Source organism: Buceros rhinoceros, unplaced genomic scaffold (genome assembly GCF_000710305.1).
Source record: "Buceros rhinoceros silvestris isolate BGI_N320 unplaced genomic scaffold, ASM71030v1 scaffold6390, whole genome shotgun sequence".
NCBI lineage: Eukaryota > Metazoa > Chordata > Aves > Bucerotiformes > Bucerotidae > Buceros > Buceros rhinoceros.
Genome location: NW_010390097.1, coordinates 78,022 through 105,431, shown reverse-complemented (window position 1 = coordinate 105,431; position 27,410 = coordinate 78,022). Strand labels below are relative to the sequence as shown.

Genomic DNA, 27,410 nt, shown 5'->3' with positions numbered 1-27,410 from the left:
CCAACTTGCTGTTACCTGAGGCTGAGGCGGAGAAGTCCAAGAGGACGGTCCTGGCCAGTAACCGCCTCAAGACCACCAAGTACACAGTACTCTCCTTTCTGCCCAAGAACCTCTTTGAGCAGTTCCACCGCCTGGCCAACGTCTACTTTGTGTTCATTGCGCTCCTTAACTTCGTGCCGGCTGTCAACGCATTCCAGCCAGAGCTGGCCTTGGCCCCTGTGCTCTTCATCTTGGCAGTCACTGCCATCAAGGACCTGTGGGAGGATTACAGCCGCTACCTCTCCGACAAGGAGATCAACCACATGGAGTGCCTGGTGTACAGCAGGTGAGGCGGGGCGGGTGGGTGCCAGGGACGAGGAGCGAGGTGGTGGCAGCCAGTGGTGGCCCTACCAAGCAGGAGGGCTTGCATGAGTGGAGGTGTGGAGGCAAGGCAGCAAGCAGGTCTGTTGTAGGTGGCTTTTGCTTCCACTCCAAGCACGAAGAAAATTCCTGGTGTTCCTGGAGCTGATGTCTCCCATCTTACTCAGAACTGCGGGAGTTCCTACAGTCCCGTACCTTTAGGTGAAAGTCAATTTGCTCTGATCGGAGGGGTCCTGCAGTAAATCACTGGTTTATGAGTAAGCAACATTTTTTACACGATCTACGCTTATGCTGCAGACTTGTTAGCATTTTATGCTTCAAAGGAAGGTTGTTGTATGGCAAAGTGAATGGGTAACCATCACAAGCAGCATGTGATTGTCAAGCCTTTATGTGAACACTTCCTGGTGTGAATGGTCAATTACACTAGTTTTAGGCATTAATTTGGTTACAGCAATATGAGACCTCACTCAAGTAATCTGCCATTAAATCTTCACCGAGTAAAGGAAGGCTAGAGGCCAGAGGCTTCTGCATTTGAGTGAGGGCTGTGAGGTTTCATGACATGAATATTGGCGAGCGAGCCTAAGCTATGTTTGCTTTTCTAAAGAATGAGACAGTCTTTCCATTGAACATTTAAATGACTTTATTTATCGTCTCAAGTGTCATCATTCCCTGTGACTTTGCTATTTCCCCATGCTTGTGGATGGATCATTAGGTCATTTATCTCTTTCAGAATTTTAAAGGTTTTTTTTAATAAACATTTGGGCTATACATTTAGAGCACAGCCTTCATACCTGCAATTCAGACTGAAATTACTTTTGCAGCAACATTTATGTGTTCAGAATCCAACTTTACAGAATTTTTGTTTTGCTTTTCTCTCAGTGCTACATAGTCATCTTGTAGTAGCTAAGTCTGAGGTTTTCAGGGGACTGAAAGAAGTTTCTGAGAGAGATGGTTTTAGTTCTGTTTCTGATGCTTCTAAGTCTAACAGAAACAAAACTCGTGCCAAGAAGATTACACTCTGATTCCACAGGCTGTCTGGGAGGGATCCTCTGGGCTGACATAAGTACCGAGGCAGAGAGCAACTCTTCTTATTGCAAGAAAGGCATGTGAAAAAAAATGCTAGAAAGAACTCAAAATAGGCTGCGTTTTCAACATCAACAGACTCAGCCTGTTATTTCACAAACTTGTATTGCACAAGAAATCTCACCTTGGGATATTCCCCCACCAGTAGATATGTGTGCATGACCAACACAAGTAGAATGGCCTTACTTCTGTAAACTAAACCCAAAATAACCTAGCCAAATCACACACGTAGGCATCGCTAACCTAAGGCTGTGTCTAGCGTCTTGTGTGCCTGTAGTTATTCTTAACTCTGAACACTTCTGGTGTTGAGGGAGATGAGTGGTAGGAGAGCTAATAAGGAACTATTCTTTCAGTAAAATAAAACAGTGTTAATGAGGATGGTTAATCTAGCCTTTACCAAACAAAATCAGTTTAGAAATAAGCTCTCGTGTCTCCTAGGTTAAAAAGAAAGAAGTACCTCTTGCAGAAGCTGGTCAAAATATTAATGAATACCAGTACCAGGATATAAATTCTGTTATGTTTCTCAACCCCTTGCAATCTTCCATGTATCCCTCTCTGCTTCCAAAAAAGTAGACATGATTATGAGAAAATATGTACCTTCGGTGTCACTTGGGCTTTTTTGGGAGTCCTAGCTAAGTTCATTGCCCTTTGTAATGCTTGTGCAGCTCCAGAGTAAAAGTCAGCATTGTTCCTTTTACTGCAGGGTTTAGATTACTGTTGAGTGACACTTACAGAGATTAATTTGGAGTAGTTTGCATTTGCATCTAAAGCTCGTGTCAGCCTAATACGTGTGGTGCAGCGAATGTGGAAGTTTAGGAGCTCCGTCACCTATTCAGGCCCAGCTTTCTGGGTGGGAGCAGAGCTGAACGATGGTATGTTTCCTTTCAGCCCGCTATAGAAGCCTGGCTCCTGGTAGCAACTCATGTATTCCCATTTTACAGCAGTCCCTAGGAAAAGCTTCTCTCTTCTTCTTACTTGAGAAATAAAAAGAAATCAGGAGATTAACATAATTCGCTTATGTGTTTTTAATCTGCCCACTTTTTCTTCTTTTTTAGCCTTTTTTGAACTTCACCATGTCACCTTTTTGAACATCCTCCAGCCCCAGCAAGCAAGAAACTAGCTATTTTGGGAGATAAAAACTAAGATTCTCACTAACTCGAGTGACAGGGAACCAAGATTGAGAGATTTGTAGCAAGGTCATGAAAGTTGCAGGGTGTAAGTTCAGAAAAGTTATTTTCTCAGAGAGGTGTCATGCCAGGAGAAACAGAAGTGGTTGGACGTTACTTTTACTCTGTTTCCTTAGACTTTTTGTTTCTGGAAAAATGTTGAAGTATAAATGTCACAAAAGGAAGTAATAAGTGACAGCTTTTCTCCTCACATCCATATTACACTGATTACTTTTATCAGCTTTTATAAACTTTGGTATTTTACCACCTTTTGACCAAGCCAGACACACTCTCTCTCTCAATCTCTCTCTCAATCTCTCTCTCAATCTCTCTCTCAATCTCTCTCTCAATCTCTCTCTCAATCTCTCTCTCAATCTCTCTCTCAATCTCTCTCTCAATCTCTCTCTCAATCTCTCTCTCCCCCCTAACTCTGCCACTTCCTTGTGGTGCTGTGGAGGCAAACTTTGATGCAAATGCTGTCCTCAATAGAGATACTTCCATAGGTAGGGCACGTTAATGAACATAGCTACAGTCATGTGCTCCCCTAGAGCTGCCAGAGAGCTGTGACTCTTCTCTTGAGGTCCATACTTCGAAGCTCTGAAGTGCCTTCTGTGAGATGGGACATATCTGAGTGCCTGGGCAGTCCTCTGTGCCATGATGGGCTCCCTTTCCTGCTAGCCTCCTGCACACCTGCAAGCGAGCCACCATAAACATGGACTACAGCGTTCACACACAGATTGCAGAAAATGACAGTGAATTTTAACAGTCAGCAACTTGAGACAGGGACTTTTGCTTCATAGTAGCAGAGAAAAGCCCTCTGTTTTATGTTATATACTGTTTAGTGACCAGGTAAAGATTCAGCTTAGATCCCGCGTATCCTCCATGTACTTCTTTCCTGGCTGCTGAAGTACCCTGTTCCCTGTTAGATAAAAGCAGCAATTAATGATGCAAAATCTACGGGACAGAAAGAAGCAGGTCTAGGCAGAGCCTACTGCTACTCAGGCCAGCTCATCAGGTAGAGGTTCAGCCGCACGCAGTCAGTGTGAGGTCCTCTGGAACAGCCTACACAGGCAGATCATGTCAGTAATCTGATGTGGGGGAAAATACAGTTCGCCTGCTATGCTGACTGCCTGACAGCTGGTGTGCAGGCCTTCTTTCTTCCGCCTGTCCAGTGGTGTGGACTCAGATGACCCATTTTCATACAGCCACTGCTGAATCAATGACTCAGTGGCTCATAGTTGGCAACACTTAACAGACAACAGAACAGCAAAAGATGATGCAACCTAAAGTAAAAAGCTGAAGAGAGATGCAACTTCTTTTTGCAGAAAAAAAGACAGCTTTCGTTCAGAAATTCTGGTTGTTTTGGAGAGTCCCTCAAAAGAGACTGCTTTCTAGAGTCAGATGGTGGAAAGGGGAAAGACCTGATTCTTTGAATAAATCGAAAGAAGCTGTTGAGTTTGAACTGGCAGCGTGTGTTGAGGAATGAAGCACGCTGGAGAATTGCAGCCTTGTGTTGCTCTGTGATGGAGTTTGCAGGTACGCCTGTAAGAGCAGTCAGGGTCTTGACAGGCAAAGAGGAAAGGTTTCTTACCCAAGAAAAGTTATAGGGCTCTCTCTCTCTGGAGGTCTTTAAGGGCACCTCTCCCGTTTGGCAATGCAGAGGAAATTAGGCACTTACTTTAGGAGGACAGTTTCACAGGTCACCTAGAATGTAGGTTCCATGCAGGTGCTTAAGTTAGGAATGCTGGATCACAGCCAAAACCCTTCCTTATTTTGCTTAAATGGAGTGAAGTTACAAAGTCGTACAAAGCCTACAGAAAATTTTTTTGTGTTCTTAACCTTTGCAAACCTGTAATCATTTTAGTCTCCTCTCTTTGTTCTTCTTCCTCTTATTGCCAGGGATAGAGGTTGAAGTCTGCAGATTACGAATTCGCAGTCTTAACACTGTAATCTTGTTTGGCTAGTTACTTTTCTGCTTTATCTTGGACTTGGAGGATGGGAGGGTGATTTTTTTTCTTTGCACTTACTGTCATCCAGTGCTCACCAGCTTCGGCTGTAGTTGAGGATTGCACATGTATACGTTTGCTCCGCACAGTTTCAGGATGCACACATTGCTGTCTCTGTTAAATATTTGGTAGAACTAAATTTGTCTCTGGAACAGAAGTGTTAAAACTCTTCTAAGCAGGGGCTTTGTTTTTGGTGTCCTGTTACAAAGTATGGTATAAATTTATGTGGTATGTAAATAGATGAATAGTGATATCTACAATCACAGTAAATACTGGCATTTGTCCAGCAGGGAATCACATTTTGTTACTGACTTAGTGCTGTGTTGGTGAAATAATCTCTGCTAACATTTTTTCTAGAAGCCTTATGTTCAAAACCAGAGGGGTTTGCTTTTTAAATCTACTCTCTAACTCTTGTTTTATCCATTGAAGAGTATTGCTGAAGAGTGTAATGGTCTCTGCATACTGATCAGAGAGTGATAACTGCGGCTTCTGTCAACCTGTGACATAGAAAATCCATGTCAAATTGGAATTTACAGCTGAATATTTGTCTCCCCTGAGGTGTGGAAAATGTTTAATGGGGCACTCAGGCAGCTATCAAAGCAGACTGTTTTACATTAAATGTTAATTTTCCTTCTGCAAAACTCAAGGAGGGAAGAAAGTTTGATGCGGGCAACGTGTTTCATATGATGTCCAAAATATACTCCCCTCTGTCAACCCACCAGTGAAAGCAATGCAAGCCTTGGAGAAAAAAGATGCAGTAGTTACCAAATCCTCACAAGGGCACAGCAGATCTCACTCGTGGCCTCTAAAAGAGTGGCATGATGACTTGCCCTGAAGCCACTTCACTACTTAGGTGTCTGATTTTGCAGGCAACCCTGGTCTCTGGGGAGCTGTATTATGAATATCTCCCACTACCACCCAAATAGACCAGAGTACCTTTTTGTCGCAAAACATGCTGGCAGGGTAAGACATTTCTCACCAGAAGAAATAAGATTGTCTCATCCCTTCCAGAACGTGAATGTCACTAGATGTTATTCAAAAGGAAACTACCTGGGATTACTCAGTTTCCTCTGTGAGTGAGCTTGGTGCACAGAAAGCTAAAAGCAGAAAGCAGCAGTCTAAATCGGTTGGTGAAGTCAGTGTTCTCTCCTTGAGTTTCAGAGAGGGGCAGTTCTGTTCGTCTTACTGTGTCTTTGCCCTTCACTTCAGATGGGGCCAGGCTGGCAATGAGTGTACTCAGTGGGAGATGTGGTGGAGGCTCTTCTCTTAGACTGATATGGAGCGATTTCGTCCTGCAGTAGGCTTTATCCTAGGAGCAGGGAATGTCTGTGCTAATCTTCTGAGATGTAGCCAGCTGCAATGCACAGGATAACCCACCTGTCTGTCCAACTATATGTATGCAGTTTATTTGCTATTCAGTGTAGGGCAAATTTTCTAAGCGCCTGAGCTTCAACTACTGGAAAAAAAAAAACATACTTGCCCCTTATTACTAAACTCTTTCATTTGTAGAGGGTGTCATGAGAGCATGTAGGCTATTTCACCTGCTGGTGGCTAACTGCCAAAGAAGATGCTGTTAATCTCCACTGAAAGACCTCGTGGTGTCTCCAAATCAATTTTTGCAGATAGATGCTAAGTAGACTGCAGCCCAGAAGTGTAGGTGGTCGCCCTGTGTGCAGATGTACTTGGTCTCATGTGTCAGTATTATCTTGAAACCATGATTATTGCTAGAGGTAGCTGGAAGAGTAACAGATCTACTTGATTTTGTCAGAGCACATTTCCAAAGAAACTGTACAAGAAGAAAGAATTGCATGTCATTTTCAACTCTGCTGATACTGTGATTCCAGATTCCACCTTCCACATATCGTCTAGTCAGCAGAACTGAAAACCAGAACTGAAATCCCTGACAACTGTGCTATAGATCAATGTTTTATGGAACTGCTTATTAGCTAACGTGGTATAACTTAGCCAGGGCATTCCTCCCACTAGCAGACCAGTCCTCCAGAAGCACTTATTAGAGTAGTGCTCTCAAGCTTAGCCTGGGAGGCCTTTATTTTAGTATGGGAGTGTTGGAGGACTCCAGGGAATGAAGAAGACTTGAATGGCTTCTTGTGGTTTTCCCCTCCTTCTCACTAATGTTGGCTAATAAGGAAGATGAAAATAAATAAAGAAGGAGGATCCCTACTAGTGGGCAGGACTTAGTCGGATGCCTCATCCAAGCTTACTCAACCCTTGTGGATGGACAAGCTGCCTAGCTTGATGCAGCAGATGAGAAATTGAAGTGCCAAATCTCCCCTTACTTGTAACAGCATGCTCCCCATTTGCAGGGTAGTCACTCTGCCCTAGAGCAGTCTAGGAGGTGCCTCTCCTCTGTCCCTGCAACACTAGGCCTTTTGAGAATGTGGAGCTTTTGAGTATGTGCACAGTAAGGGCAATGAAGCTGGCAAGCCAAATGCATGGCATCACGTTTATACCCAATTTGCAGGATTTACACTATGTAGGCTTGGTTTTAGCAACCACATATATTGAGAGCAATTAAGTTCATGAAAAGCAGAACAATTATGTTTCACTTCACATAGCTGGGGAGGCAAACCAGTTTCCACTGCTTACCTTCAGCCTCAGTGCTTTCACTTGGGAGCTGGCACTAACACAGCTGTTAGTGGCCGGTCATGTTTGTACCCAGAAGAGATCCTCAATAGAAACACGAACCCTGCTGCTACCCTGCAGCAATACACTGTGCCTCACCTTGTCTCACTGGGATGTGAAATGCACCGGGAGTGCATTTCAATGAAAAAGCATAATCATAAAATGAGGAGCTGATTCAACATTAAAACTGAACTCTTCCTGGAGAATTTGCATAGGTATGGGCAGCATGTATGCCAAGCACAGGAGTTACCCATACCCAAAATGCAGCCACTGTGCAAATACATGGAAGATGCTAGTTTACACCTTTTTTTAGGTAGGTGGTTGTGGTGGTGTGGAGGGGAGAGCTGCAAAGGGCATGACGGTGACATCCTGTCTCAGGAGTTTGAGTGGCCTTAATATTGAGCTTAACTGGGGAAATGTACATATCCAAAGATATCTTCGGTTCTGATAGATTTGATAAAGCAAGCTTCAGATTTAGTTTGAGGAAGACGACATGCGTGTTTTGAAATGAGTTGGTTTAACCTTTGCTGCATGTGCAGGAAGGGGGAATGAGGGGCATTCAAACTAAGAGCCTACCGTACCTTTAAATGTGAGCTGAGAGGAACAACTTTCTCTCTTTTACTGTTTCTAGGATATAGGTACACAACCAGTTCATTGAAAGCCACAGGCCTCCCAGCTAATACGGTGTTCTGTCCTGTGGACTGCTTAGGGTTATCTAACCCTTATGAGCTGGCAAAGTGCCACCAAGTTCTTTGCTCCAACAAGAGCAAGGTTTTATTCCGGTTCAAGACTGTTGCAGGTGAAGATCTCTGCCATGGTCAGCCTACATCCTTTAGGCCATGCTGGTCAAAGGACAGTCTTGAACTGGCAAGGCATGCATTTTCAGAGGTGAGGTATGCATTTTAGGGGTGGGAAACATCTGCTGTCTACTCTGCTATTTTATTACAATTTTATTCTTGTCTGATCTCAATTTCTCTAGAGTGACAAATAGGCCAGTCTCTCCAGTGCGCCGGCCAACATTTGCATCATGCCCAGTCATTTCATAAACCTAGACTCTGCTGGAGATTTGTTATAATAGGCATGGAGGATACTTGTTTTGTTTTTATGTTCTGGTTGCCTGGAAATACTGACCTACTTCAAGGAAGAATTTTAATGTTTGACTGATAGCTGCACTCCAGTTCTTATATGTCTGTTCATCTATTATATTAATACTGAGAGTGTAAACACTGTTGCAGAATATTTGGCATTTCTGTAGTTCAATGGAGATTTTAATTTTGACCTTTTGGAAAGAAAATCCATTATCAAGTGGCAGCACTTGTGACCATAGCTCTGCTACCTTTGTATGTTACCTTGTGCTTTCTAGGCTTTTTCTAGGTTGTACAGCCATACACGTATATGCTTGCCCCTGTGTGTTTACCTTCCTGCCTTCCAGTAACAACCCCGATATGTTTTGGCTGTGTAAGCCAGTTCTGTTTGTTCACTAACAAATAGTTGGGCAAGTTGTGAAATCTCCCAAAATACCGTGTTCAATACCTGAAATACTGAACAGCAGTCACCTAAATACAACTGCAGGCATATTCAGAATCTCTCAAAGTCTAGACATGGAGTAAGATGCCTCAGAAGAGATGCCAGTGGACAAATTTTAACAGGCAAATTTAACAGCCAAACCCTTGAAGATGCAGGAAGTTCATTATTTGCATTAGAAAGACCAAAATCTATTTTGGGCAAAAGTAGATGATAAGAAATCGAATATAATACACCTGAGTCTGATCGTGCAGTTGTGTATTTTTAGAATTCTCATATCGTCAGTTTCCCTTGCTATACTTGCCCCTTCTGTACACCTGCAAAGCTGTGAAGCAAAACCTTGATCTTACACAAGTTACCAGACTAAAGGCATATGTGGGTTTTGTCACACACTTGAGAACATTTTTATCTCCCTTCCTTCACTATTGTGTGTTCATGTTTTATCAGAGATGCTTGGATAGCAGTGCCAGTCTTCTGATAGACAGGCTGATTTGCATCTTAACTCATTAGCTGTCTTCCCTGTAAACAGCAGTGAGCTGCTGATTGTAGCTGGCTGGCAGGAAACCCTCTCAAGTGCTAAATAGGTTCTCTCTGACCTGACAAGAGTATTTTCCGCAGGAGTTTGTCAGATTCTTTCTGGGACAGGAAGGCACATACTAAAAGGTATGTGTCCAGTCTGACAAAGTCACCTACACTTGTGCCACAGTCAGTGGAGAGCACTGAAGCGTTCAGGGGGGAGGGAGAAATTCTTCTATTCTGGACACTTACCTTAGGTTAGGTTGAATCAGGAGGTCCTTACCTCTCTCCCGTCATCATACAGGTGAAGCTGAACTAGATGACTTGCTTATACAAGTAAGTTCAGGTAAAATAAATCTTGTTAGTAAACTCAGAGGAAATAGATTTTAGCTCCTATTAATGCTCCATATGATTTTTTGGACTGTAGAAGGGTAGCCTGTACCCAATACGTTTAATGATTTATTGAAGAGCTATGCTCTGAGAATCACAGATGCATGTTCTCCTGACAGGTTAAAGGGATAACCCAGTATCCACTGTTTCATCTCTTACCCTGTTCTGCCTTCAGCATTAGCAATTAACATATTGTTCATATTTTTGAAATGTATTTATATAATTTATCTCAGTGCTGAGAAACAACGTAAGACATGAGTTGTTACCAGTAAAGAATTCTCCTCTTTAAATTGATTACATTTGCATTTCTGAGGGATTTTTTCAGGCTGACCACGTAATGAGAGGAATCTTGGTATTTTGGGATATTATTTGCTCTTTAACCTCAGATGCAACTTTTAGGGATGTGTGTTGAAACATAAGGTAGGAGGTTCCTAATTATGCTTTCTTCTGTTTGTCTGCATGTACCTAAATATTAGGTCAACCAACACCACTTTACAACCTGTGTCTCTTAAAATACAGAGGCTATTTGTGTATTTGACATAATCATGGCTGTTACAAATGGAAGTGGAGCTTCACTGTCAGGTGTCTCACAGGTATCACCTGTGGCTATTAGGTTTGTGGTTTATATGCAGTAGGATCAGATGTTAAAACCTGCAAGCGATATTGTGGGGTAATCGGGGATTGAATCAGAGGGATCAATGGTGAAAATATTCTGCTAATTGTGAGTATCACTGATTTACCCTTGATTGCCAGTTTCTGTGCTGGAATTTTAGTGCCTATCCATATGGGAGCATAGGCATGTGCAGACATACCACGTAGTGGTATCAGGGGTGCAGCACCTTAAGATGTCATGCCACTGCTTGCTATCTTCAAAGTCCTAAGTTCTGTTCATCTCATTACAGTATTTGTATGTGTATGTATATATATACACACATACATACCTTGTGCTTCCTTATTGTTCAGGCTTAAATCTACTGTCTCCTATCAGGTTTTTCCTACATACGTCTTATTTATTTTCAGTGTAGTTCCCTGTGTGGGTTTGCTTTTTGTGATAGGGTCATGGCTGTGTGTGAGAGCTCCTGTTTCTGTCAGATCTTGTGGGAGCTTTCCAAAATGCAAGTTCAACAGAGAAGCTGTACCATAGATGAGCCAACCATCAGTCTAGTAGTGCTGATGTTGAATCTGCCACACCTATTTTCCAGGAGTGCAATTTAAAGTCTGTGTAGACCTTATCATGGACTGAACAATCCGTGATATCCCTTCAATTTGAGGAATACCACAGTGGATTCAATTTTTATTTTTAAGCCCTACCATGTTATATAATAAACTTGACTTACTAGCAGTGGCTTATTATCTTTTCTTCTTGGAGTGGGACATCTGCCACCTTATGCCAGAAGAATGTGTGTAAGACCACCAAGACCTATCTGCTAAAGAATAATTGCAGCATAGATCCCCAGCCTGACAGTGTATCACTGTATGTAGAGCTAACAAAGCTAGCACTGAAATGTAGTCTAGGATGGAAAGTCAACAACCAGTGGATTGTGTGTGTTTGCCAAATGTTTGGTTGTTGATGAGTTTTTTATTTCAGTGGGGGGTGGGAGGTGTTTAATTTTTCTTCCAGTGCATAAGCCAGGTAGAAATCATCAGTTATTACCCCAGTTTCAAAAATGTTAAAGAATCAATCTGATCGTTACCAATTTCACTGAAGATAAAACTCATGAGAAAACTTAAGTCCAAAGCATTTATTCTGTTTTCAAATGGAAGTACTGAAGAAAAAATTAGCATGATAAAGACAGAAAAAGTGTCCTACCTTTTAAAGCCTCTGTTCAGCATTTTAGTGTAAGATTTTTCTAAAATTCCTCATGGTTGTTCTAAATTCAATCTTCCTTGGAATGCAGGGAGCAGAAGAGAGGGAGGAGAGTTCCTGAGTTTATTTTAAGTGGCATTTGGTCTGGCTTGGAGGATTTTTATAATGCTGAGTTGGTCCTTGCATATTAATTCATGTTCTTTCTCCACTGCTCTTAGATTGGAAACTTTCCATTTTACATCTGGCAATCTTGTCCTCTGTTGTTTAACCTTTATGCTTTATCACTAGAAATAGCTGCTTTGGGCAGTGAATCCAGGCTCTTAGTCATAATAACATTCTCTTCAGCTGTCCTATCTGGCAACTTCTAGAAGGGTTTTCGGGTTTGTTCTTTTGTTTTGTTTTTTAACCACTATCCACATTTACAGAAAGCATGCCTGAGCTGATGATGCTACACCCTACCAAAAAGTTTTAAGCAAGAAAAATATGATGTGTCTTCTTTACTGGAAGAAAGTTTAGAAACACACCCACATCTACCAAAGTGGTTAACACCGATGGTGCATTGCCCCAGCTAGTTGAGCAGTATTCAGTCTGGGTGCAGACCCGACTGATGATCATTTGGGAGCAGAGTTCTTACTTTTCCAGTTACTGAATATACATCTAGATGTCCAGCACTTTTGTGGGGTCTCCTCATCCATGTCTAACTCTTTTCTGACCTGCTTTTGAAAACTCATTAGTTCCAGTTAGATTCCATAGCAGTTTATTCTACAGAGGTCATACACAATGTGAAAATATCATCTGCAAAGGAAGGTCCCCAGTCAGTGTTCTGTGACTGTTATTTCTGTGCTACACACCTGCACATATTTAGTGGGAGCTCTGAGGTGGTACACAGAACACAGTGAGGATCTATGCACCTAGTGTTTAATAAGCTTAGTCTGTTCATCTTTTTGTCCCAGCAGAACTCAAATAAGAGTCAAAGCCCAGAAAAATATACTTTTTTAAAGTGTGACTTCCTACACAGTTGGTTACGTGAATGCCAGTCCTTAAAACTCCCAGCTGTAAAAAGTGTGTTTGTAAGGCACACATTCAGCATGAAGCCAAGATGTTCCAAGATGTAGTATATATAGCTCAACACCTTCAGAGCATCACGCAGAGGTGCTTGCTGCTCTGGAATCAATATGGGCCATTACTGCTGTGCTGTCTTACTTAGCAGGGCTTGCTGGCTTAAACACGGGCAGATTCACATGACTAACAGTTTTATTTGTGGGTGGGGCACAGCTAGTGGGAGTTTGGGACCCTGCACCCTACTCTGATTTATTGTCCTTAGACTGAAAAAAGCCAGGAAGAATGTTCACCGAAAGCAGATGCAAATTGCATGACTACCCTTAATTTTGGGTGGGTTGTTTCAGTTTAACTGTGACCAAATGAATGGAGAACCCTGATTACTGACAGTTAATGCAGCATTGTTTCCTGAGTAACTTTGGATGAGGAAGTAAATTGTAAAAAGTAGAACTCTGTCAAAACAGTTTTTTTTCTAAGAGACATGTATGTAAAAGGTGTGATTTACCACATCAGCACAGATCAAATTACCAGAAGACTCATGATTCAGGGTTGAAAGCAAAGTAAACAAGCTGGGATGTAGGGAGGCAATGTCCCTCCCACTGTAACAGAAGATCAGGTTCATGACCACCTGAGGAACCTGAACACATATCAGTGTATGGGACTGGATGAGATGCATTCCAGTGTCCTGAGGGAATTGGCTGATGTGGTTGCCAAGTCACTGTCCATGATATTTGAAAAGTCCTGTCAGTCAATTGAAGTACCTGGTGGCTGAAAAAAGGGAAACATTGCACTCATTTTTAAAAAGGAGGACCCTGGGAACTACCAACCTGTCAACCTCACCTGTGTGCCTGAGAATATCATGGAACAGATCCATCGAATCTTGGACTGGGAAGGTATGAAAAAGATGACTGGGAACTTAGTAAGTCTTAAAATGTATACGAGTCATAGCTGTTTCTCTGTAAAGAAGCAGAGGGCATTTTGTAAACGTCAGGCAGTTTGTTTTGCAACAGGGTGCTTTACCACAAGGAGAAAATGGCCAGGGTGATGGTTTTGCTGTCCTATGAAGACAGAGTGTGACTTCACACTTAGTAAGTGACCAGTTTGTATGCTGGGTCAGCTGTCTATTTTGCATAGCTTTGGTGTTTATCAAGAAACCTCTGAATAATAGACAGCAGATAGCCACCAAATGGCTAGCCATTACAAAAACTGAGGTAGGTCTTTTTCGTCAGGCCTCCGAAGAGTCCAGAAACTGATGGCTGAAACAACCACAGTGTTTTCATGGTACTGAAAGCAGGCAGTGCGCAGTAGCCAAGAAAGTGTAAGTCTAGTCTTTTCACTGTGAACTGGGATTATGCTTTGGCCAGCTCAAACTTCTGGTCTTGGTTTTATATTTCCAGGAGAGGTGCTTTACTTCTGAAGGTGTGCTTTGAACTCTCCTGACACAGAGAGGGCTGATGGCAGACAAAGAGATGGGGCTGCAAGGCTGGTACAAGCAGTCCTTGATTCAGCCTGCTAGGATGAGGAAGAACAGAACCAGACTTCATGCATCAGTAGCACTGGCTCTGTCTCCTGTTTCAAGTTATTAAAATAACACTTCAGTGGTTTTTTAAAAAGCATTTTTCTAAATGCTCTCTAATGCCCATAACAATTTTAGATGATGGCAAGTAAATATTTTTCTTCTACCAGTGTGTTGTGGGCTTTTTTCCCACTTGGTAAACACTGGTATTTGGAGGTTTTGTGTTTTGTTTTGGTAATTCTTCTAAAATATTTAGGATGAAGTAGAAATTAGGTTTGCTACCAACACCTTGCAGATATACACACACAAAATACTTGAACTTGCCAAAACAAGTTATTTTTGCAGCAGCATTCTTGAGTTTATTTTCTGCTTGCATGTTTTCAGAAAAAGAGTGCTTCTTACCAGTCGCTGTGGACAAAACATTGTGTCTGGCTTTTTACTTAGTCCTACAGAGGTCAGCTCAGGAAAGACAAAGAGGCAAAATTTCATTACTAGACGGCTGCTTAAGATAAGACCAATGTTAAGATTTAAATTAAAAAATAAGACCAAAGTCAAACTTAGTTCTGACCTCTAACCTCAGAAAAATGAACTATTAGTGCTTATGATTGAGCTTGAAATGAGCACTAGTAGACTAGGGCTGTGTGATGGTTTTGATTTACATCCAGCCCTTGGTATCTTTTTTTTTTTTTGATGGACAGTTTTCTGTGTCATGACAGACTAGTTTTGCTTCACAAGTACATTAACTCTCCCTGCAGCAAGATGGTAACATCACCTGTAAGAGAAAGTCAGCAGTCCCAAGGCAAGCTACGTCCTCCCAAGTCAGGGCTTTAGGGATGTCAATGAATCAAGATAGGCTTACCATATCCTTCCTGTTCACCCAGAACACTTTTAAACATCCTATCTATGCTAGAGTCATGCTCCCTCCTGCCCCCTTTTTTCTTGTCTTGTTTGATTTAGTGTCTTGTTGAATTGCTGAAAGGCCTTCAAGCATTTTGGGAAAAGGGATGACATTGAATCTTAAACACGGTTATGGAGAGTCAGCAGATCTCCACTAGGGTCATCACCAGGATCTTGAGCATAACCCTTCCTGGGTGTCAAAGTCATAGTCTACCAAATGGGAATAGGATGATTTATCTCAGAGGGTTTTTGAGGTTTGAGCGGGGCCTGTTAAAAGAGGTCTTTGTTGGGATTTGATACTCCTTAAACCTGAGTGGGAGTTCAGTGTCCTTGTATCTTATTTCAGGATTTTTCAAAGCATCTATCTTATGTGATTCCCACAACCCACCTGCCCCACCCCACTCCTTGGATTTTTGGGTTATTAGTAATCTGATTTCAAAATCTCTTTAAATAAATGGAGACAAATAGGTTATGGAAGAACTTGTAGTCCCAGTTATAAAGAAAACTCTATCTACCATCCGTAAGGACCTGATTAGTCCCACCACTACTGTGGTAAATGGATTATAATTACTCTACTTCTTCAAACTCTGAAATAAGAAAGTTTTTAAAGGGGCCTTGTCAAGCACCCCAGAAAAAAGGAGGGCATTTAGTTAAAACAAAGCAGAATGTTTGCAGGTGCTGTGTGCAGAAATAATCACTTTCAGAAATGCCTCTTTACTGAAAAAATGTACTGTACAGTAACAGATACCAGCTGGTAGAGGTGGAAGAATTTAGAAGTAACAACTCAGAATAAGAACGTATGTATACTAACAAATTATGGGCAGAAACAATATTTCAAGGTCTCCATCATGATCCTTAGCTACAAATAATCCTGTGAAATATTTGTTCCAAAGATCAAATGAAAAATTTAAAAGTAAAATAGGATAATACTGAAACTATCTCTAGCAGGTTTATTCTGAAAAAATATCGGAAGGTGAGAATCTTTTCTCGTGAGACAGTCCCACAGGTTTTTGCTGTAGGTAGTGGGGAGCTGTGCAAACACCTAGACATGAGGAACACCTCTGTCATCAGACTAAAACAAGGGGGTGTGTTTTTTGAAAACTTGCTTGAAGGAAGTGCTAATAAGCAAGGGAAACATTAAGCTCAGTTCTGTGTTCACTTACCTTCCCTAGGACTGCGTAATGCAGTGGTTTTAAGGTCAAAGATTCAGATTGCATATTAAGAAGAAATTTTTTACAAGCGTGGTGAGGCACTGGAACAGGTTGTGCAGAGATGCACACACACCCCCACACACCCCCACCCCCCGAGAAGTGTTCAAGAGCAGGTTGGATGGGGTTTGGTCTGGTGGAAGCAGTCCCTGCCCATGGTTGAGGGGTTGGACTAGAGAGACTTTTTAAGGTCCTTTCCAACTTAAAGCATTCATTCTGTGATTCTATGCAGCAAAATAAAGGACTTCCACATGAATATCTGATCAGAGGGAAGGCTGGGATTCCCAAAAGGGGTGACAGTAAGGCATTAATTACCATCTGCATTCACCAGCCAAACTTCCTTTAAACTGCTGAAGTTGATTGGTGTTCTGTGAAACCATCTAGAGCAGCATGAGATTTGTCTTGCTTGGCTTCAGCTATTAGACCTCCTCATTAGCCTGGACAGAAAGACAGGCATCTCCAGAGAGCTGTTGGTTTCATCCATCTTTTGCTGTGAAGAATCACCCACCAGAAGTGCCCTTGTTACCCTTGCCATCTGCTGTGGAAACATCTAGGCAAGCAAAGCAGTGTGTCCCACGCACCTGGACAGCTGGAATAAGTGAAATGAAAACCTTGTCTCATGAGGAGGCTGGATGTGGATGTACATAAAGGTGGTCTTCACAGGAAAGTATTTCACCTTTGTACTGATTAGAAAATTGAATCATACTAGCAGCCCCATCACCTGCTTGTTTGATTTTGTTGTGTCAATTTTTGTTGCAAATTTTAGACTAAATATTATTAAGTTTTAGGCCTAATTACTGTGGTTCTATTGCTTTATACAAGCCAGGGATGTGCTATCTCCGAAGCAACTCTTCTCATCATGCTGGGTGTATCACTAAACTGCTCATCAGCACCAAATCCTATGCTCCATTATAGGCCAAATTTTGTCAAAACTCCTGTAATTTTGTTAGTGCACCTGCTGTTATTCTAACAATTGTCACGCTTCATTTCTCGCTGGAGAGAATTTTGCTTTTCCTTTCAAGTGTGATTGAAGCTAGCAAATGTAGCAGCAAGCCAAAGCCCAAATCCAGGCTGTCCCCAGCCCTGTGCCAGTGTGGTGCCAAGAGAGCCTTCTAATGTCAACCTCATGTTGCCAGCGGATGGAGACTTTCTGCCTGTGCCGCTCTGCCACCGTTCTTACTCAAGAAACACTGGCTTTCAAAAGCTGTGGGCATATCTGAGTCCACTCAGATCTACTGCCAAATGAAAAATGTTAGGTCAACTCTCTTACCATTTTAAAAACTGATTGGGGAGATCTTCTTATATTTCATGAACAGTTCTCAGGTTTTCTTATATAAACTGGGATACCAAAATGCTATTTATGGTCATTAGTAATTAAGAAGTTGAAGTTTATAAATAGTCAGTGCTAAAGTCTTTCTGGGTAAGACTTTGGTGATGCCACAGGAAGCATTCCTCTATCGCATTTTAAATGCTTTTCTGTTTTCAGTGGCATTGACATCTCTGCAGAATGGAATCTTCCATAAAATACGGAAAAGTCTGAAAATACCATGTACTGCTAAGTCTGTCCATTGCCCCTGCTGTCTTCTGTACCTCTGTAATAATTTTGTAAACTTTAGACCATTTTGAGCGTATAAATGTTCTACTTTATGAGGAAGGGGAAAAAGATTGCTAAAGAGCTATATACCAAGATACATTGTTTTGTGAAGAAACACAGAAATGGAAAATGTATGTACAGTGTGAGTTTCTCTAGATTCCTTTTGTCATAGTGGCACATCTTCCTGCCTCTTTCCAAGCCTTCAATTTTCTCATTCTGTTTTACACCTTTTTTGGGGGGGGTGTGGGGGGGAAAGGGGAAGGAAGGGCAAATTCATAAATAGGTTGGGAAAAGAAACAACAGTTTCATTTTTCTGCATGGAATATGCGTGTTATTCACTGATACAGAAAAATGAGCCACATGTACAAGATTTAAACTTCAAAAATGAAGGACGTCTTTCCTAACAGGCCTCTGTGAAGGAGCTTTGGATGACAGCAATTCAAGTATAGGAACCAGTGCTGGGGTGTGCTCAGCAGTGTTGGAGTCTCTTCATCCCTGAAAGAAAACTACCCAGCAGTAGTTTTCCACCTGCATCTACAAATCCCAGGAGATGCAGGAGGCATTACACATAGGTTCTGTGAAGGGTAGAAACAAGCTTATTGTCAGTAGGCTTAAAATTCTGGACCTTTACTTCACTAGAAAAATGCTTGCACATAAAAAATAAGACAAACCTCATAAACATCTGCTGTCAATTATGCAAAGTGAAATGGTAAATTTTCTGATGTCTAGTGTTTGGGATTGAAACCTGCTTCAAACTGCAAAGACTATGAGACAGTCTGCTTATTTGAACCTACCTAGTTGAGCTATTTTAATACATCTCAGATGAGTTGTTGGCCCAGCACCTTTTTGTGCAATTTTAGAACATTACAAATATAACAACTGGCCAAAATCTAATTCAGTGCACTCTACTGGAAAAAAGAAATGTCATCACTCAATCATTCTATTATCACACTACTGTCACCCTGTTGTTTATTTACAGACCATGCGATGATGAACAAAAGATGTTTCTGGTGTTTCTTTAGAGTGAAGAGCTTTAAGTTTATTCTATAAATACAAGCTGAGCAGACTCGTGGGAAGGGTTGAGGTGCATGTTTTCGTTAAGAAGGACTGTGCAGCATCCCTCAAATAGAGAGATCCTTACTCAACAGGTAAGAATGATGAGTAAAGCCTCTTTCCTCCAAAGAGTACTTAATTGCTTTCTCTTGGGGGACGAAAAAGATGCCAGTCAAACAGAAAACGGAAGTGTTCCAAGTGTCTGTAAAAGTTCACTTTTCACACCATGCTTCAGTCTCCTTACAGCTCTTGAGGAATAACAGTGATAGTCAGACATTCCTCAGATGGGACGTGATTAGGGTGTGAATTGCTGTAGAAAAGCACTTTATCCAGTAATAACAGGGCAGGTGTTTTGAAAGAAAGCTGCTTTAACCTTTCAGATTGCAGAGGCATCCCAGTAATTCTAAGAATCTACCAATTTCAGTAGTGCTTTTGTAATTAAGGGGGGAAAAGGGTAAGAGAAAGCTGAGTTTTGAAAGACATTCTCCTACAGATTATCACCTTCTTATTTCTGATCTGTCACTAGAAATAAGAAGGTCATTTACATGTAGTTTCAGAACCTCCATGACAGAGCACAGTGTGGCTACCGTTGAAGGGCACGCCAGGTACAAAAACTTACGATTTGATCAAACCCTGACAAAATATAAAGGCATTGCACCATGGAAAATAGATTACAGTTAGTGATACCGAGATAATTGTTTTCTTAATGGCATAGGATACTACTTCTTAAAAGATTTCTGCGTTGTTGTTGTTCAGTGGACGAAATCTCATCTTAAAGATTTAATCTGAATGCAAATCCACTACATGCCCTTCGAAATTGTCCTGATGGTACAAAATGATCGCACATCATTTTTCATCTGAACTTTGTTTACATCTAGTTTTTAGCCAGTGAATCTTGTTCTTGCTTGATCACCTGTCTCAGAAAGCCTTGCCCTGAGTAGCTGTTAACAAATTTTGATCAGGTCACTTCTCATCCTTCTCTTTCTTAATTGATTACATTTACCCATGGTATCGAAAGCCTGTATTATCTCTGTCTCTCACAGGATACCGCAAGCTTAAGATTTGGTTAGATTTTCCCCCTACATAGTTGTATGTACAAAGCAAAGTTCTTCATTTAAATTTTAATCTGTTCTTGGCAACTGAAATTATGAATAGCAACAAAAGCATCTAGGGTCTTCTACCTGGACTAATTAGCACAAGTCCCATTATTTCTAATGGATGTAAAATTAGTTCTCTCTTTTTGCATGGTAAAACTATATGAATCAGAAGTAATGGGGACAGTTAAAGTAAATAAAACTAATCTGTATGTTTTGTCATATTTTTCAGACCATAGATTACATATTGCTTTATTACTTTAGCACAGTATTCTGTTTTTCACTACTCGCTAAGGACCGTATTTTGCCTTTAGTTTTTATGCAAATAGTCTATTCATATAGGGAGAAATTTGCAGTGTCAAACATTGTGCAAGATACTTTGAGCACAGTGAGAATCAAGCCTATTCCCACCTGTTCTAGCATAGGGGTTAGTTCAGAGTCTTTTGCTTGGCAGAAATCTGAATGCACCAGAGACCTGTTCCAGAGTATGTGAAAATCACTGCAAAAAAACTTCAGTGACTTCAGTGAGTATTGGGAAAAAGCACTGGGACTTTCCTGAATGGAAAAAAATGGCAAATATTTCTAATTGTAAGTAGTTTTAAAGCAGACGGCTTTGTTCTCCGAAATCACTTTTAAGGAGCTGCTAGGGACCAAAAACATGTGTAATTTGATTAGCTTGACGTCTAGGATAATTTTTTTCCTGCTTAGTCTTTTTAGCGGATGGAAAAAAAAAAAGGTATTTTCTTACAAGCTTACCCCAGATTGATCACAGATAAATTAAAGAGCTTTGATGTGGCCAGCAAAGTATACTTACTGATCTAATAACAAATACAAGTGTGCTTGGAAAAAAACTCTGGGGCGTATACTGAAATTTCATGTTTGTTTTTCTCCCCTTTTTTGAATAATAAAAAAATGAAACCCATTTATTTTTTTAGGAATGTTTCCTCAAGCTGATTGTTCTGCTTCAGCTAAGCACATACTCTATGGCAGAAAGGATAAACAAGTACAGCTTTGTACTTAGTCCAGAACAAGAGACCCTACATTCAAAACTCTCATCATAAAATCTGCCGAGAACTTAACCTGACTTATGTTGCTGTTGCTTGGCTTTTGTTACATGCAAGGCTTACTGATACCAGGCCTGTTTGCTCTTACAGTTGCCAATATTAAGAAGGAATATATAGAGATTAGAAAATTCTTTTCTTTTTCCTAAAGTTAAAGGGTAAAATATCAAATTTCCTTTCCTCTGGTTGTTGTTAGCCTTTCTTCTTTAGAGGTGGGATCTGTGAATTACAGCAATGTCTGATGATAAGCTCCTGTGTGCTCTTTTATCTGACTGTATGATGGTGCATTTTAAGTTGCTGGTGCTCACCATATTGAAAATAAGGACACTTGCTCAGGCACTGGAAGGACATAGGTGTCATTGCCTTATTGAGCTTCATGGGGACAGAAATTTGCCTGCCAGTAGACACACAGGGCTGTGTAGGGTTGGGGACGCTATAGCGTCAGGGCCTTCATTTTCAGAAACTATGTAACTGCGTGGCTGAGGTGGAACTGCCTCCTGATGCCCCGACCTTCCTATGTGTCTAGTAGCCTCCTTCATCTATGCATCACACTCTGCTTTAAAGTGCCTGCGCTGCTTGTTCCGACTACTGCTGTGAAAAGACTGTCCTGCTGTACCCTTCTCCAGTCCTTAGAAATCCATTCTTTCCAGCATTAACTTTTCACGGACAGTTTTATACCTACGTGGTCTTGTCCAAGGATTTTCCTCGCGGTTAAATAGTCGTTCTCTTCCTCTCATGTCTGCTTTCGTGGAAGCAATCAAGTCACTCTCTGGGCTTTGTTTTGTACGCCAAGAAAACCGAGCAGAGGTATGTGAAAAGAAGTATTTGTTTGATCTATGAATCATAATCTTTAGATCATTTAAAAATGATTTTAAGAGCTCAAAATAAACCCAAAAGCTTTTTTATGGACACAAAATGATCCTTTTTTTCCTACAATTTGATCACTGAAAACCTTGAAGCTATTCTTCAATCTGGATGAAACACTTTTAAATTCTGAAATCATTAGGGAACAACAGTTTGAGACAAAAATTACTGTAAACCAAAAACCATCAAACTTCTAAAAATGGCAATCTGTCTGCCATCAGGCCTCTTCAAGATACACTGCTTGCTGTGGAATAGACCTCGCTTTAATTTTTCCTTCTAAGTCAATCCCTGTTGCCCTTCCCTAATAGTTTGACACCTGTTCTCTGGGCTCTGTCCTGGCCCCAGGTGACAGTGCCATATGCAGCAAGGCCTTCTGTCCTAGAGGTAATGCTTCCCTCCCAGCTTTTAACACACCACCCATTTGGAGCCCTGGCCTTTGGAAAGAGAAGGCCTCTCTGATATTAAATTCAAAATAAATTATCAGTTGATTTTGAAATTTCAAACTGTTGCCTTTCAATGGTTAAGTTTCATTTGAAGATACTTGGTTTTAGTTTGTTCCAGTGGTTATTTTTGTTGGGGAAATAACTTACCTTAAAATGTGTGCTGTGCCTCGCTCCTGAGTTAATGGAGGCTGGTTCTGTTGAAAACTAGAAACCCAAGGGTTTTTTTGTTTTGTTTTTTTTTTGTTGTTGTTGTTCTTTTTGTTTCTTTTTTATAATCCCCTGAAGCTACCTGGTAGATTTCTGTTGTGGCTGACTCCAGAACTCCTAATGAAAACTAGAACACAACAAAGTTGTTGGGAGACACATAAACCTAATATTAGTTTGGAAGGAGTAAATATTTATCCAGAGAGAAGGAGATGCCTTATTTAAAGACTAACAAATTTATTATTTAGGAAAACCACCTTTTGGTATCCACCCTGCAGCCAAGAATTGTCCTTCTTTTTCCTAGGGAATATTATAGTTTAAGAAATCAACCACGCAACCCAGAATACACAGGCAGGGGCAGTCTCCCAGAATGGAACTGCTCATTAAACTCATTTATGCTCCTAACAAACCATTCTGAAGGTACTACAGTGCATTAGGGGCAAAGCTGGATCACTGAAAGGTCATGGTTCAAAGGACAGTAGCTATAGTGGGAGGCACTCCAGTCAGGTTTGGGTTTGTACTAGCAGTTTCACAGCATGCTTGTCCATGACAGACATTTTAACTCAGTAGTTCTGTTTAATACCTCAAGCTACATGCCAAATAAACCCCCAGAAAAATAAATCTTGCAGACTTTGAAGGAGTGAGAAAGGTTGTTTTTGTGTTCTTCATTTCATACTCGGTTAAGGTAAAATACTGGATGAAGCAGGGGATCATAAACGTGGTAGAGTTTCTTGTTTGAGGTTGACTGAATTTTTTAAAAAGAATTTATTTTTAATCCTGTGCAGACTACTAACAATAAGGAACATTTCCTATTTGCTGATAGTGATTGAAGTGTCAAATAGTTTGTGGTCTTAGCTTAGTGGGCAGTGGACTGGCCACCTCAAGTATTGGCAACTGTGATGCTTTCTCAGCCAAGATGGCTTGAACAAGCTTGCTTTTCTTCAGCAGAAACATCCTCCCTGACATAGAACAGGGGTTGTGGTTACACATCCTGTTGTAGCTGCAGCTGAGCCCTGCAGATGTGGTTGCCCCCAGGACCCTCTTCCACCTCCTCAGCTGCTCAGCTTAGTTAACTGCTTTTAAGGTCTCTTCCTAGCTCAGTTCAGTCAAAATGATTCAGATGAACTACAGCACTTGTAATAGTAGGATTCTTTCTTTTTTTTTTTTTTTCCATAAGTGACCTGCCCTAAGAAGCAGTTGTACCAGTAACTGGAGTGATCATAACCTATTACAGGAAGGCAGTGATGAGCAGTCTGTTGTGAGCTGCAGAGGGTAACCATTCAACCTGGCCCAAGGATTCTTTTTTTTTTTTTTTTTTCCATAAGTGACCTGCCCTAAGAAGCAGTTGTACCAGTAACTGGAGTGATCATAACCTATTACAGGAAGGCAGTGATGAGCAGTCTGTTGTGAGCTGCAGAGGGTAACCATTCAACCTGGCCCAGCTGTACTCAGAACAGGTGAAGCCATTGCAGCATCTTCCTGGAGCAGCACAGGGAAAACATGAAGTACCACTGCCTCTGCTGTGCTAGTGCTCAGAATGAGCCACACAACTATCCAGCCATTCCCTTCCTCAAGTGTGAATAAAATAGAAGTTTCCATCAACTTGTGTGGATGTTCTGCTGGTCTAGTAGTGTCAGTCCAGTAGTTTGTTAGTGTATTTGCTGCCCAGATGTAAAACACCTGATGAATTTTCATTCTTTTGCTCTGTCTGTGCCCTTTTGTACCACACAAAATATGCTTCCCCTCTTTCACATTACAGCTCCCAGTATTTATAAGGTTATCACATCTTTGCAGATTATTTGAATGCACTGTACAACATACTTAGTTATTTTTATATTTCCTCATAAAGACCTTTCTGTGTTTGTGTTCTCTGAACTCTGCCCAGATTCTCATCCTTTTCATTCCACTGTTGAGGTTCCTGGCAATATTTCAGACTGCAGAGCGGTAAAAGAAGTAGAAATCCCTCCTAGATGATGGGGTCATCTCTGTGTTTAACTACAAATTGTGCTGACCTTCAGCTGTTGTGTTTCAAGATAGCATTACCATCCACACCTCATTTAGTGTGAGTGGGCCTCAGGTACTTCAGTGTATTCTCTTGTCCTCATCTCTATGTCATCTAGACCTGTGACTAGACCAAACAATATCACAGCCTTTTTCCACCCACAGTCTACAAGCTCATGCTTATGTGATGGATTTAGTATCTCATGTCATTACGTCTTCATATGCATAACTTCCGGAGGGTTTTCAGGAGAAGGGTTCTTTTAGTGCTGCTTACAGTGATAAGAAGTCTTGTACTTAACCTGAGTATCTTACATCTTTCTGCAAGCACTGGATTAGGAATCTCTCTCTGAAATGAGGAGCTGTCTTAGGAAGTGACTGAATACAGCCTAGTGCTTATAAAACTATCGGTTTAATGTAACATGGCTATGCCTATGTAATAAACTAGATAGGAGATAACTTACCTCACTAGGTCCTATACTCTGCGTATTTGATGTGTCTAGTTTACCATGGTGCATACCACTGCCTACAGATCATTAGCTTTGATGGTGGGTAAAACTGGAGTTAATCAAGTGCTCCCCTGTGACTCTCTCACTACTCTATATGCTGTCATTTATTATAAAACTATGTCAACAGCCCTTCCAGTAATTTATAAGCCATATTACACTGCTCTTTACACCTGATTCTATTAAAAGTAACATTTCCAGAAAGCTTTGATGAAATACTATATTGATGACAGCACTTATAGTCAGACTTTTATGTACTCTCTTTTCTTCTTGTACGATAAGCTTTTGGAAATGCACTCCCGTGTAGAATTGCATCCTTGTAGGTGTTTTTCTGCAGCTGTGTATTGCCAGAGAGGCCAGCTAAAAATCTGCAGCTGTCGTGAATGAGAATTCTGACACATAACTCTTTGAGTGAACTGTGATTCTTTTGGTATTGTTATTCATTCTAGTGCTTAATGTATTTCTTCACATATTATATTGTCACCCTAAAAATACTATTGTAAGTTTTGAAATTCATAGTACCCAATTCTTTTTTCAAAGTTAAAAAAAAAAGAGGATTTTGAGTATATCTATATAATCACTTGTAACACTGGTGACAAAATCTGGATTCATGTCTCTTGTCGTTACACTTAAGTTCAGAAACCGCCATAATAATCCACATCTTTCCATAAACTCCAGAGGTTCTCATAGGCTGCATCAGATTTTTTTTTGTAGTTAAAAATTGGCTGAATACTATCAAATAATGATAGTACAATGCAATTATTAGTTTTATTTAGAAAGAGTTATTCCTCCATACATACATTCCTCCAGAGACATATATGGTGACCTTGGTAAGTGATCCACTTTAGGCATAGAGTTGAATGAGGCACATCAGCAGTATAAATAATCATAGTCCCCAGACAGTTTTATCTTCTCTCATATTTCCACTAAGCTATTTTAGAAAAATAGGAAAGCATTGGATTCTGCTTGGAGATAGGAGTGCATATCTTTATATAAAAAAGGATCTATAGGTTTTACTATAAGGGAATCAGAGAATTTACCTCCATAGACTTTAGACATTCTTACTGGACTTTAACTTTGGCTAATTTCTTAGATTTGCTTAAAGTAATTAATTAACCTTAGAGAAACACCTTTTTGTGTGTTCTGAGCTATACACAGTAGGTTGTGTTAGACCAGGAATAATAAAATGATACTTAGAAATGGTATTCCATCTTCTATTGAAATACAGACATTTTGTCTATGCTGAGGCCTTAAGACAAGTTTCCATTGAAAACAAAATGACAGCATTAAAATGTCCTAGCTTTTTTGAGGTGGGGAGGTCTGACACTTGGAGAGAATGTGCAAGCCAACTACCTGGTTCTGTGGATTTCTTAAAAGTGAGTTTACATTATTTTAAAATCCTTTATTTCAGTATTTTATGATCTGGCAACTTGGATTATGTTCTACTATTTCATACTGTTTTCCTTTTAGAGAAGAAGGAGTCATCTTTGTTCATTTTGTCTGGATTTCAGATGATGATGGTGTTGACCTCATGCCAAACACAACTTGCCTTGGATTAGGCTGACCCATCAGTTTTAATCAGCAGTTTGTCACTAGTTTGACACTTAGCATTTGTGTAAATGGGGGGCTGGTAGATGCTAGAATTTGGCTAAGGCTTTCAGTTTCAGTGCCTTGCTGGACAGATTCACAATCTGTGGTAAACCTAGGACTGTCTGACTCCCACACCCGTATTGAAAATCTTCCCGTTTGAAGCTGCAGTGTGCATGCTAGCTGAAACAAATAATCACTTGATATAAACAGGTTTTGAAGTCCAGTCTGGGCTTCTGTGGCTTGAAATGTCTTGTAATATTTTGCTGGGAAATACTGAGTCCAACCTGAGTTCCAAGCACCTGAGACCAGCTAAACTGTGATATCTGTTAGCAGACAGAGCTTTGCTGAGCTCAGCCTTGACATTTAAGGTCACTAAACTGAGAGTGGAATACTCAGTCCACTGCAAGATTAAATCACTTGAGGCTTTCTGACTCAAAGATGACTGTAAGTATGTGCATGTGAAAAGATAAAATATTTTCACTGAAAATTGGGATCCTGCTGGATTTCCACTTTCCCATCTGCCACCATGCTTCACTTACCTCTCTGTTAAGGGTTGAAGGAGACATAAAGACTACTATATCTGAAGCCCTCGGTGTATATTCAGCATGTGAATTTATTTTGCAGTCTACATCTCCAGAGACCATGGTGGCCCACAGACAAGTAGGGTCTCAAAACTAGTGTGGCAGATCTAGAAGACAGAGCTGCACAGTACTGCCCTGTTTTCCAGTCTTGGCAATAAAGCTTAGGAGTCCCCAACAAAACTAGAGTCATAGAAGCAACAACCTTTCATTACCAGCCAGCCTTAGTTTCTCCCCATTTTCAAATTGT

General features: G+C 40.8%; 1 protein-coding gene across 1 annotated transcript in view; it reads left to right on the top strand.

Annotated features, from left to right (window-relative positions):
• Positions 1 to 5: 5 nt before the first annotated feature.
• ATP10A (ATPase, class V, type 10A) overlaps positions 6 to 27,410 on the top strand; it is a gene marked incomplete at its 5' end in the record, with an annotated part of 103,192 nt that continues 75,787 nt past the window's right edge. The window contains one exon of the mRNA XM_010136469.1: positions 6 to 325. Within this exon, the coding sequence (XP_010134771.1) occupies positions 6 to 325 (320 nt within the window). The remainder of the gene's footprint in view (positions 326 to 27,410) is intronic.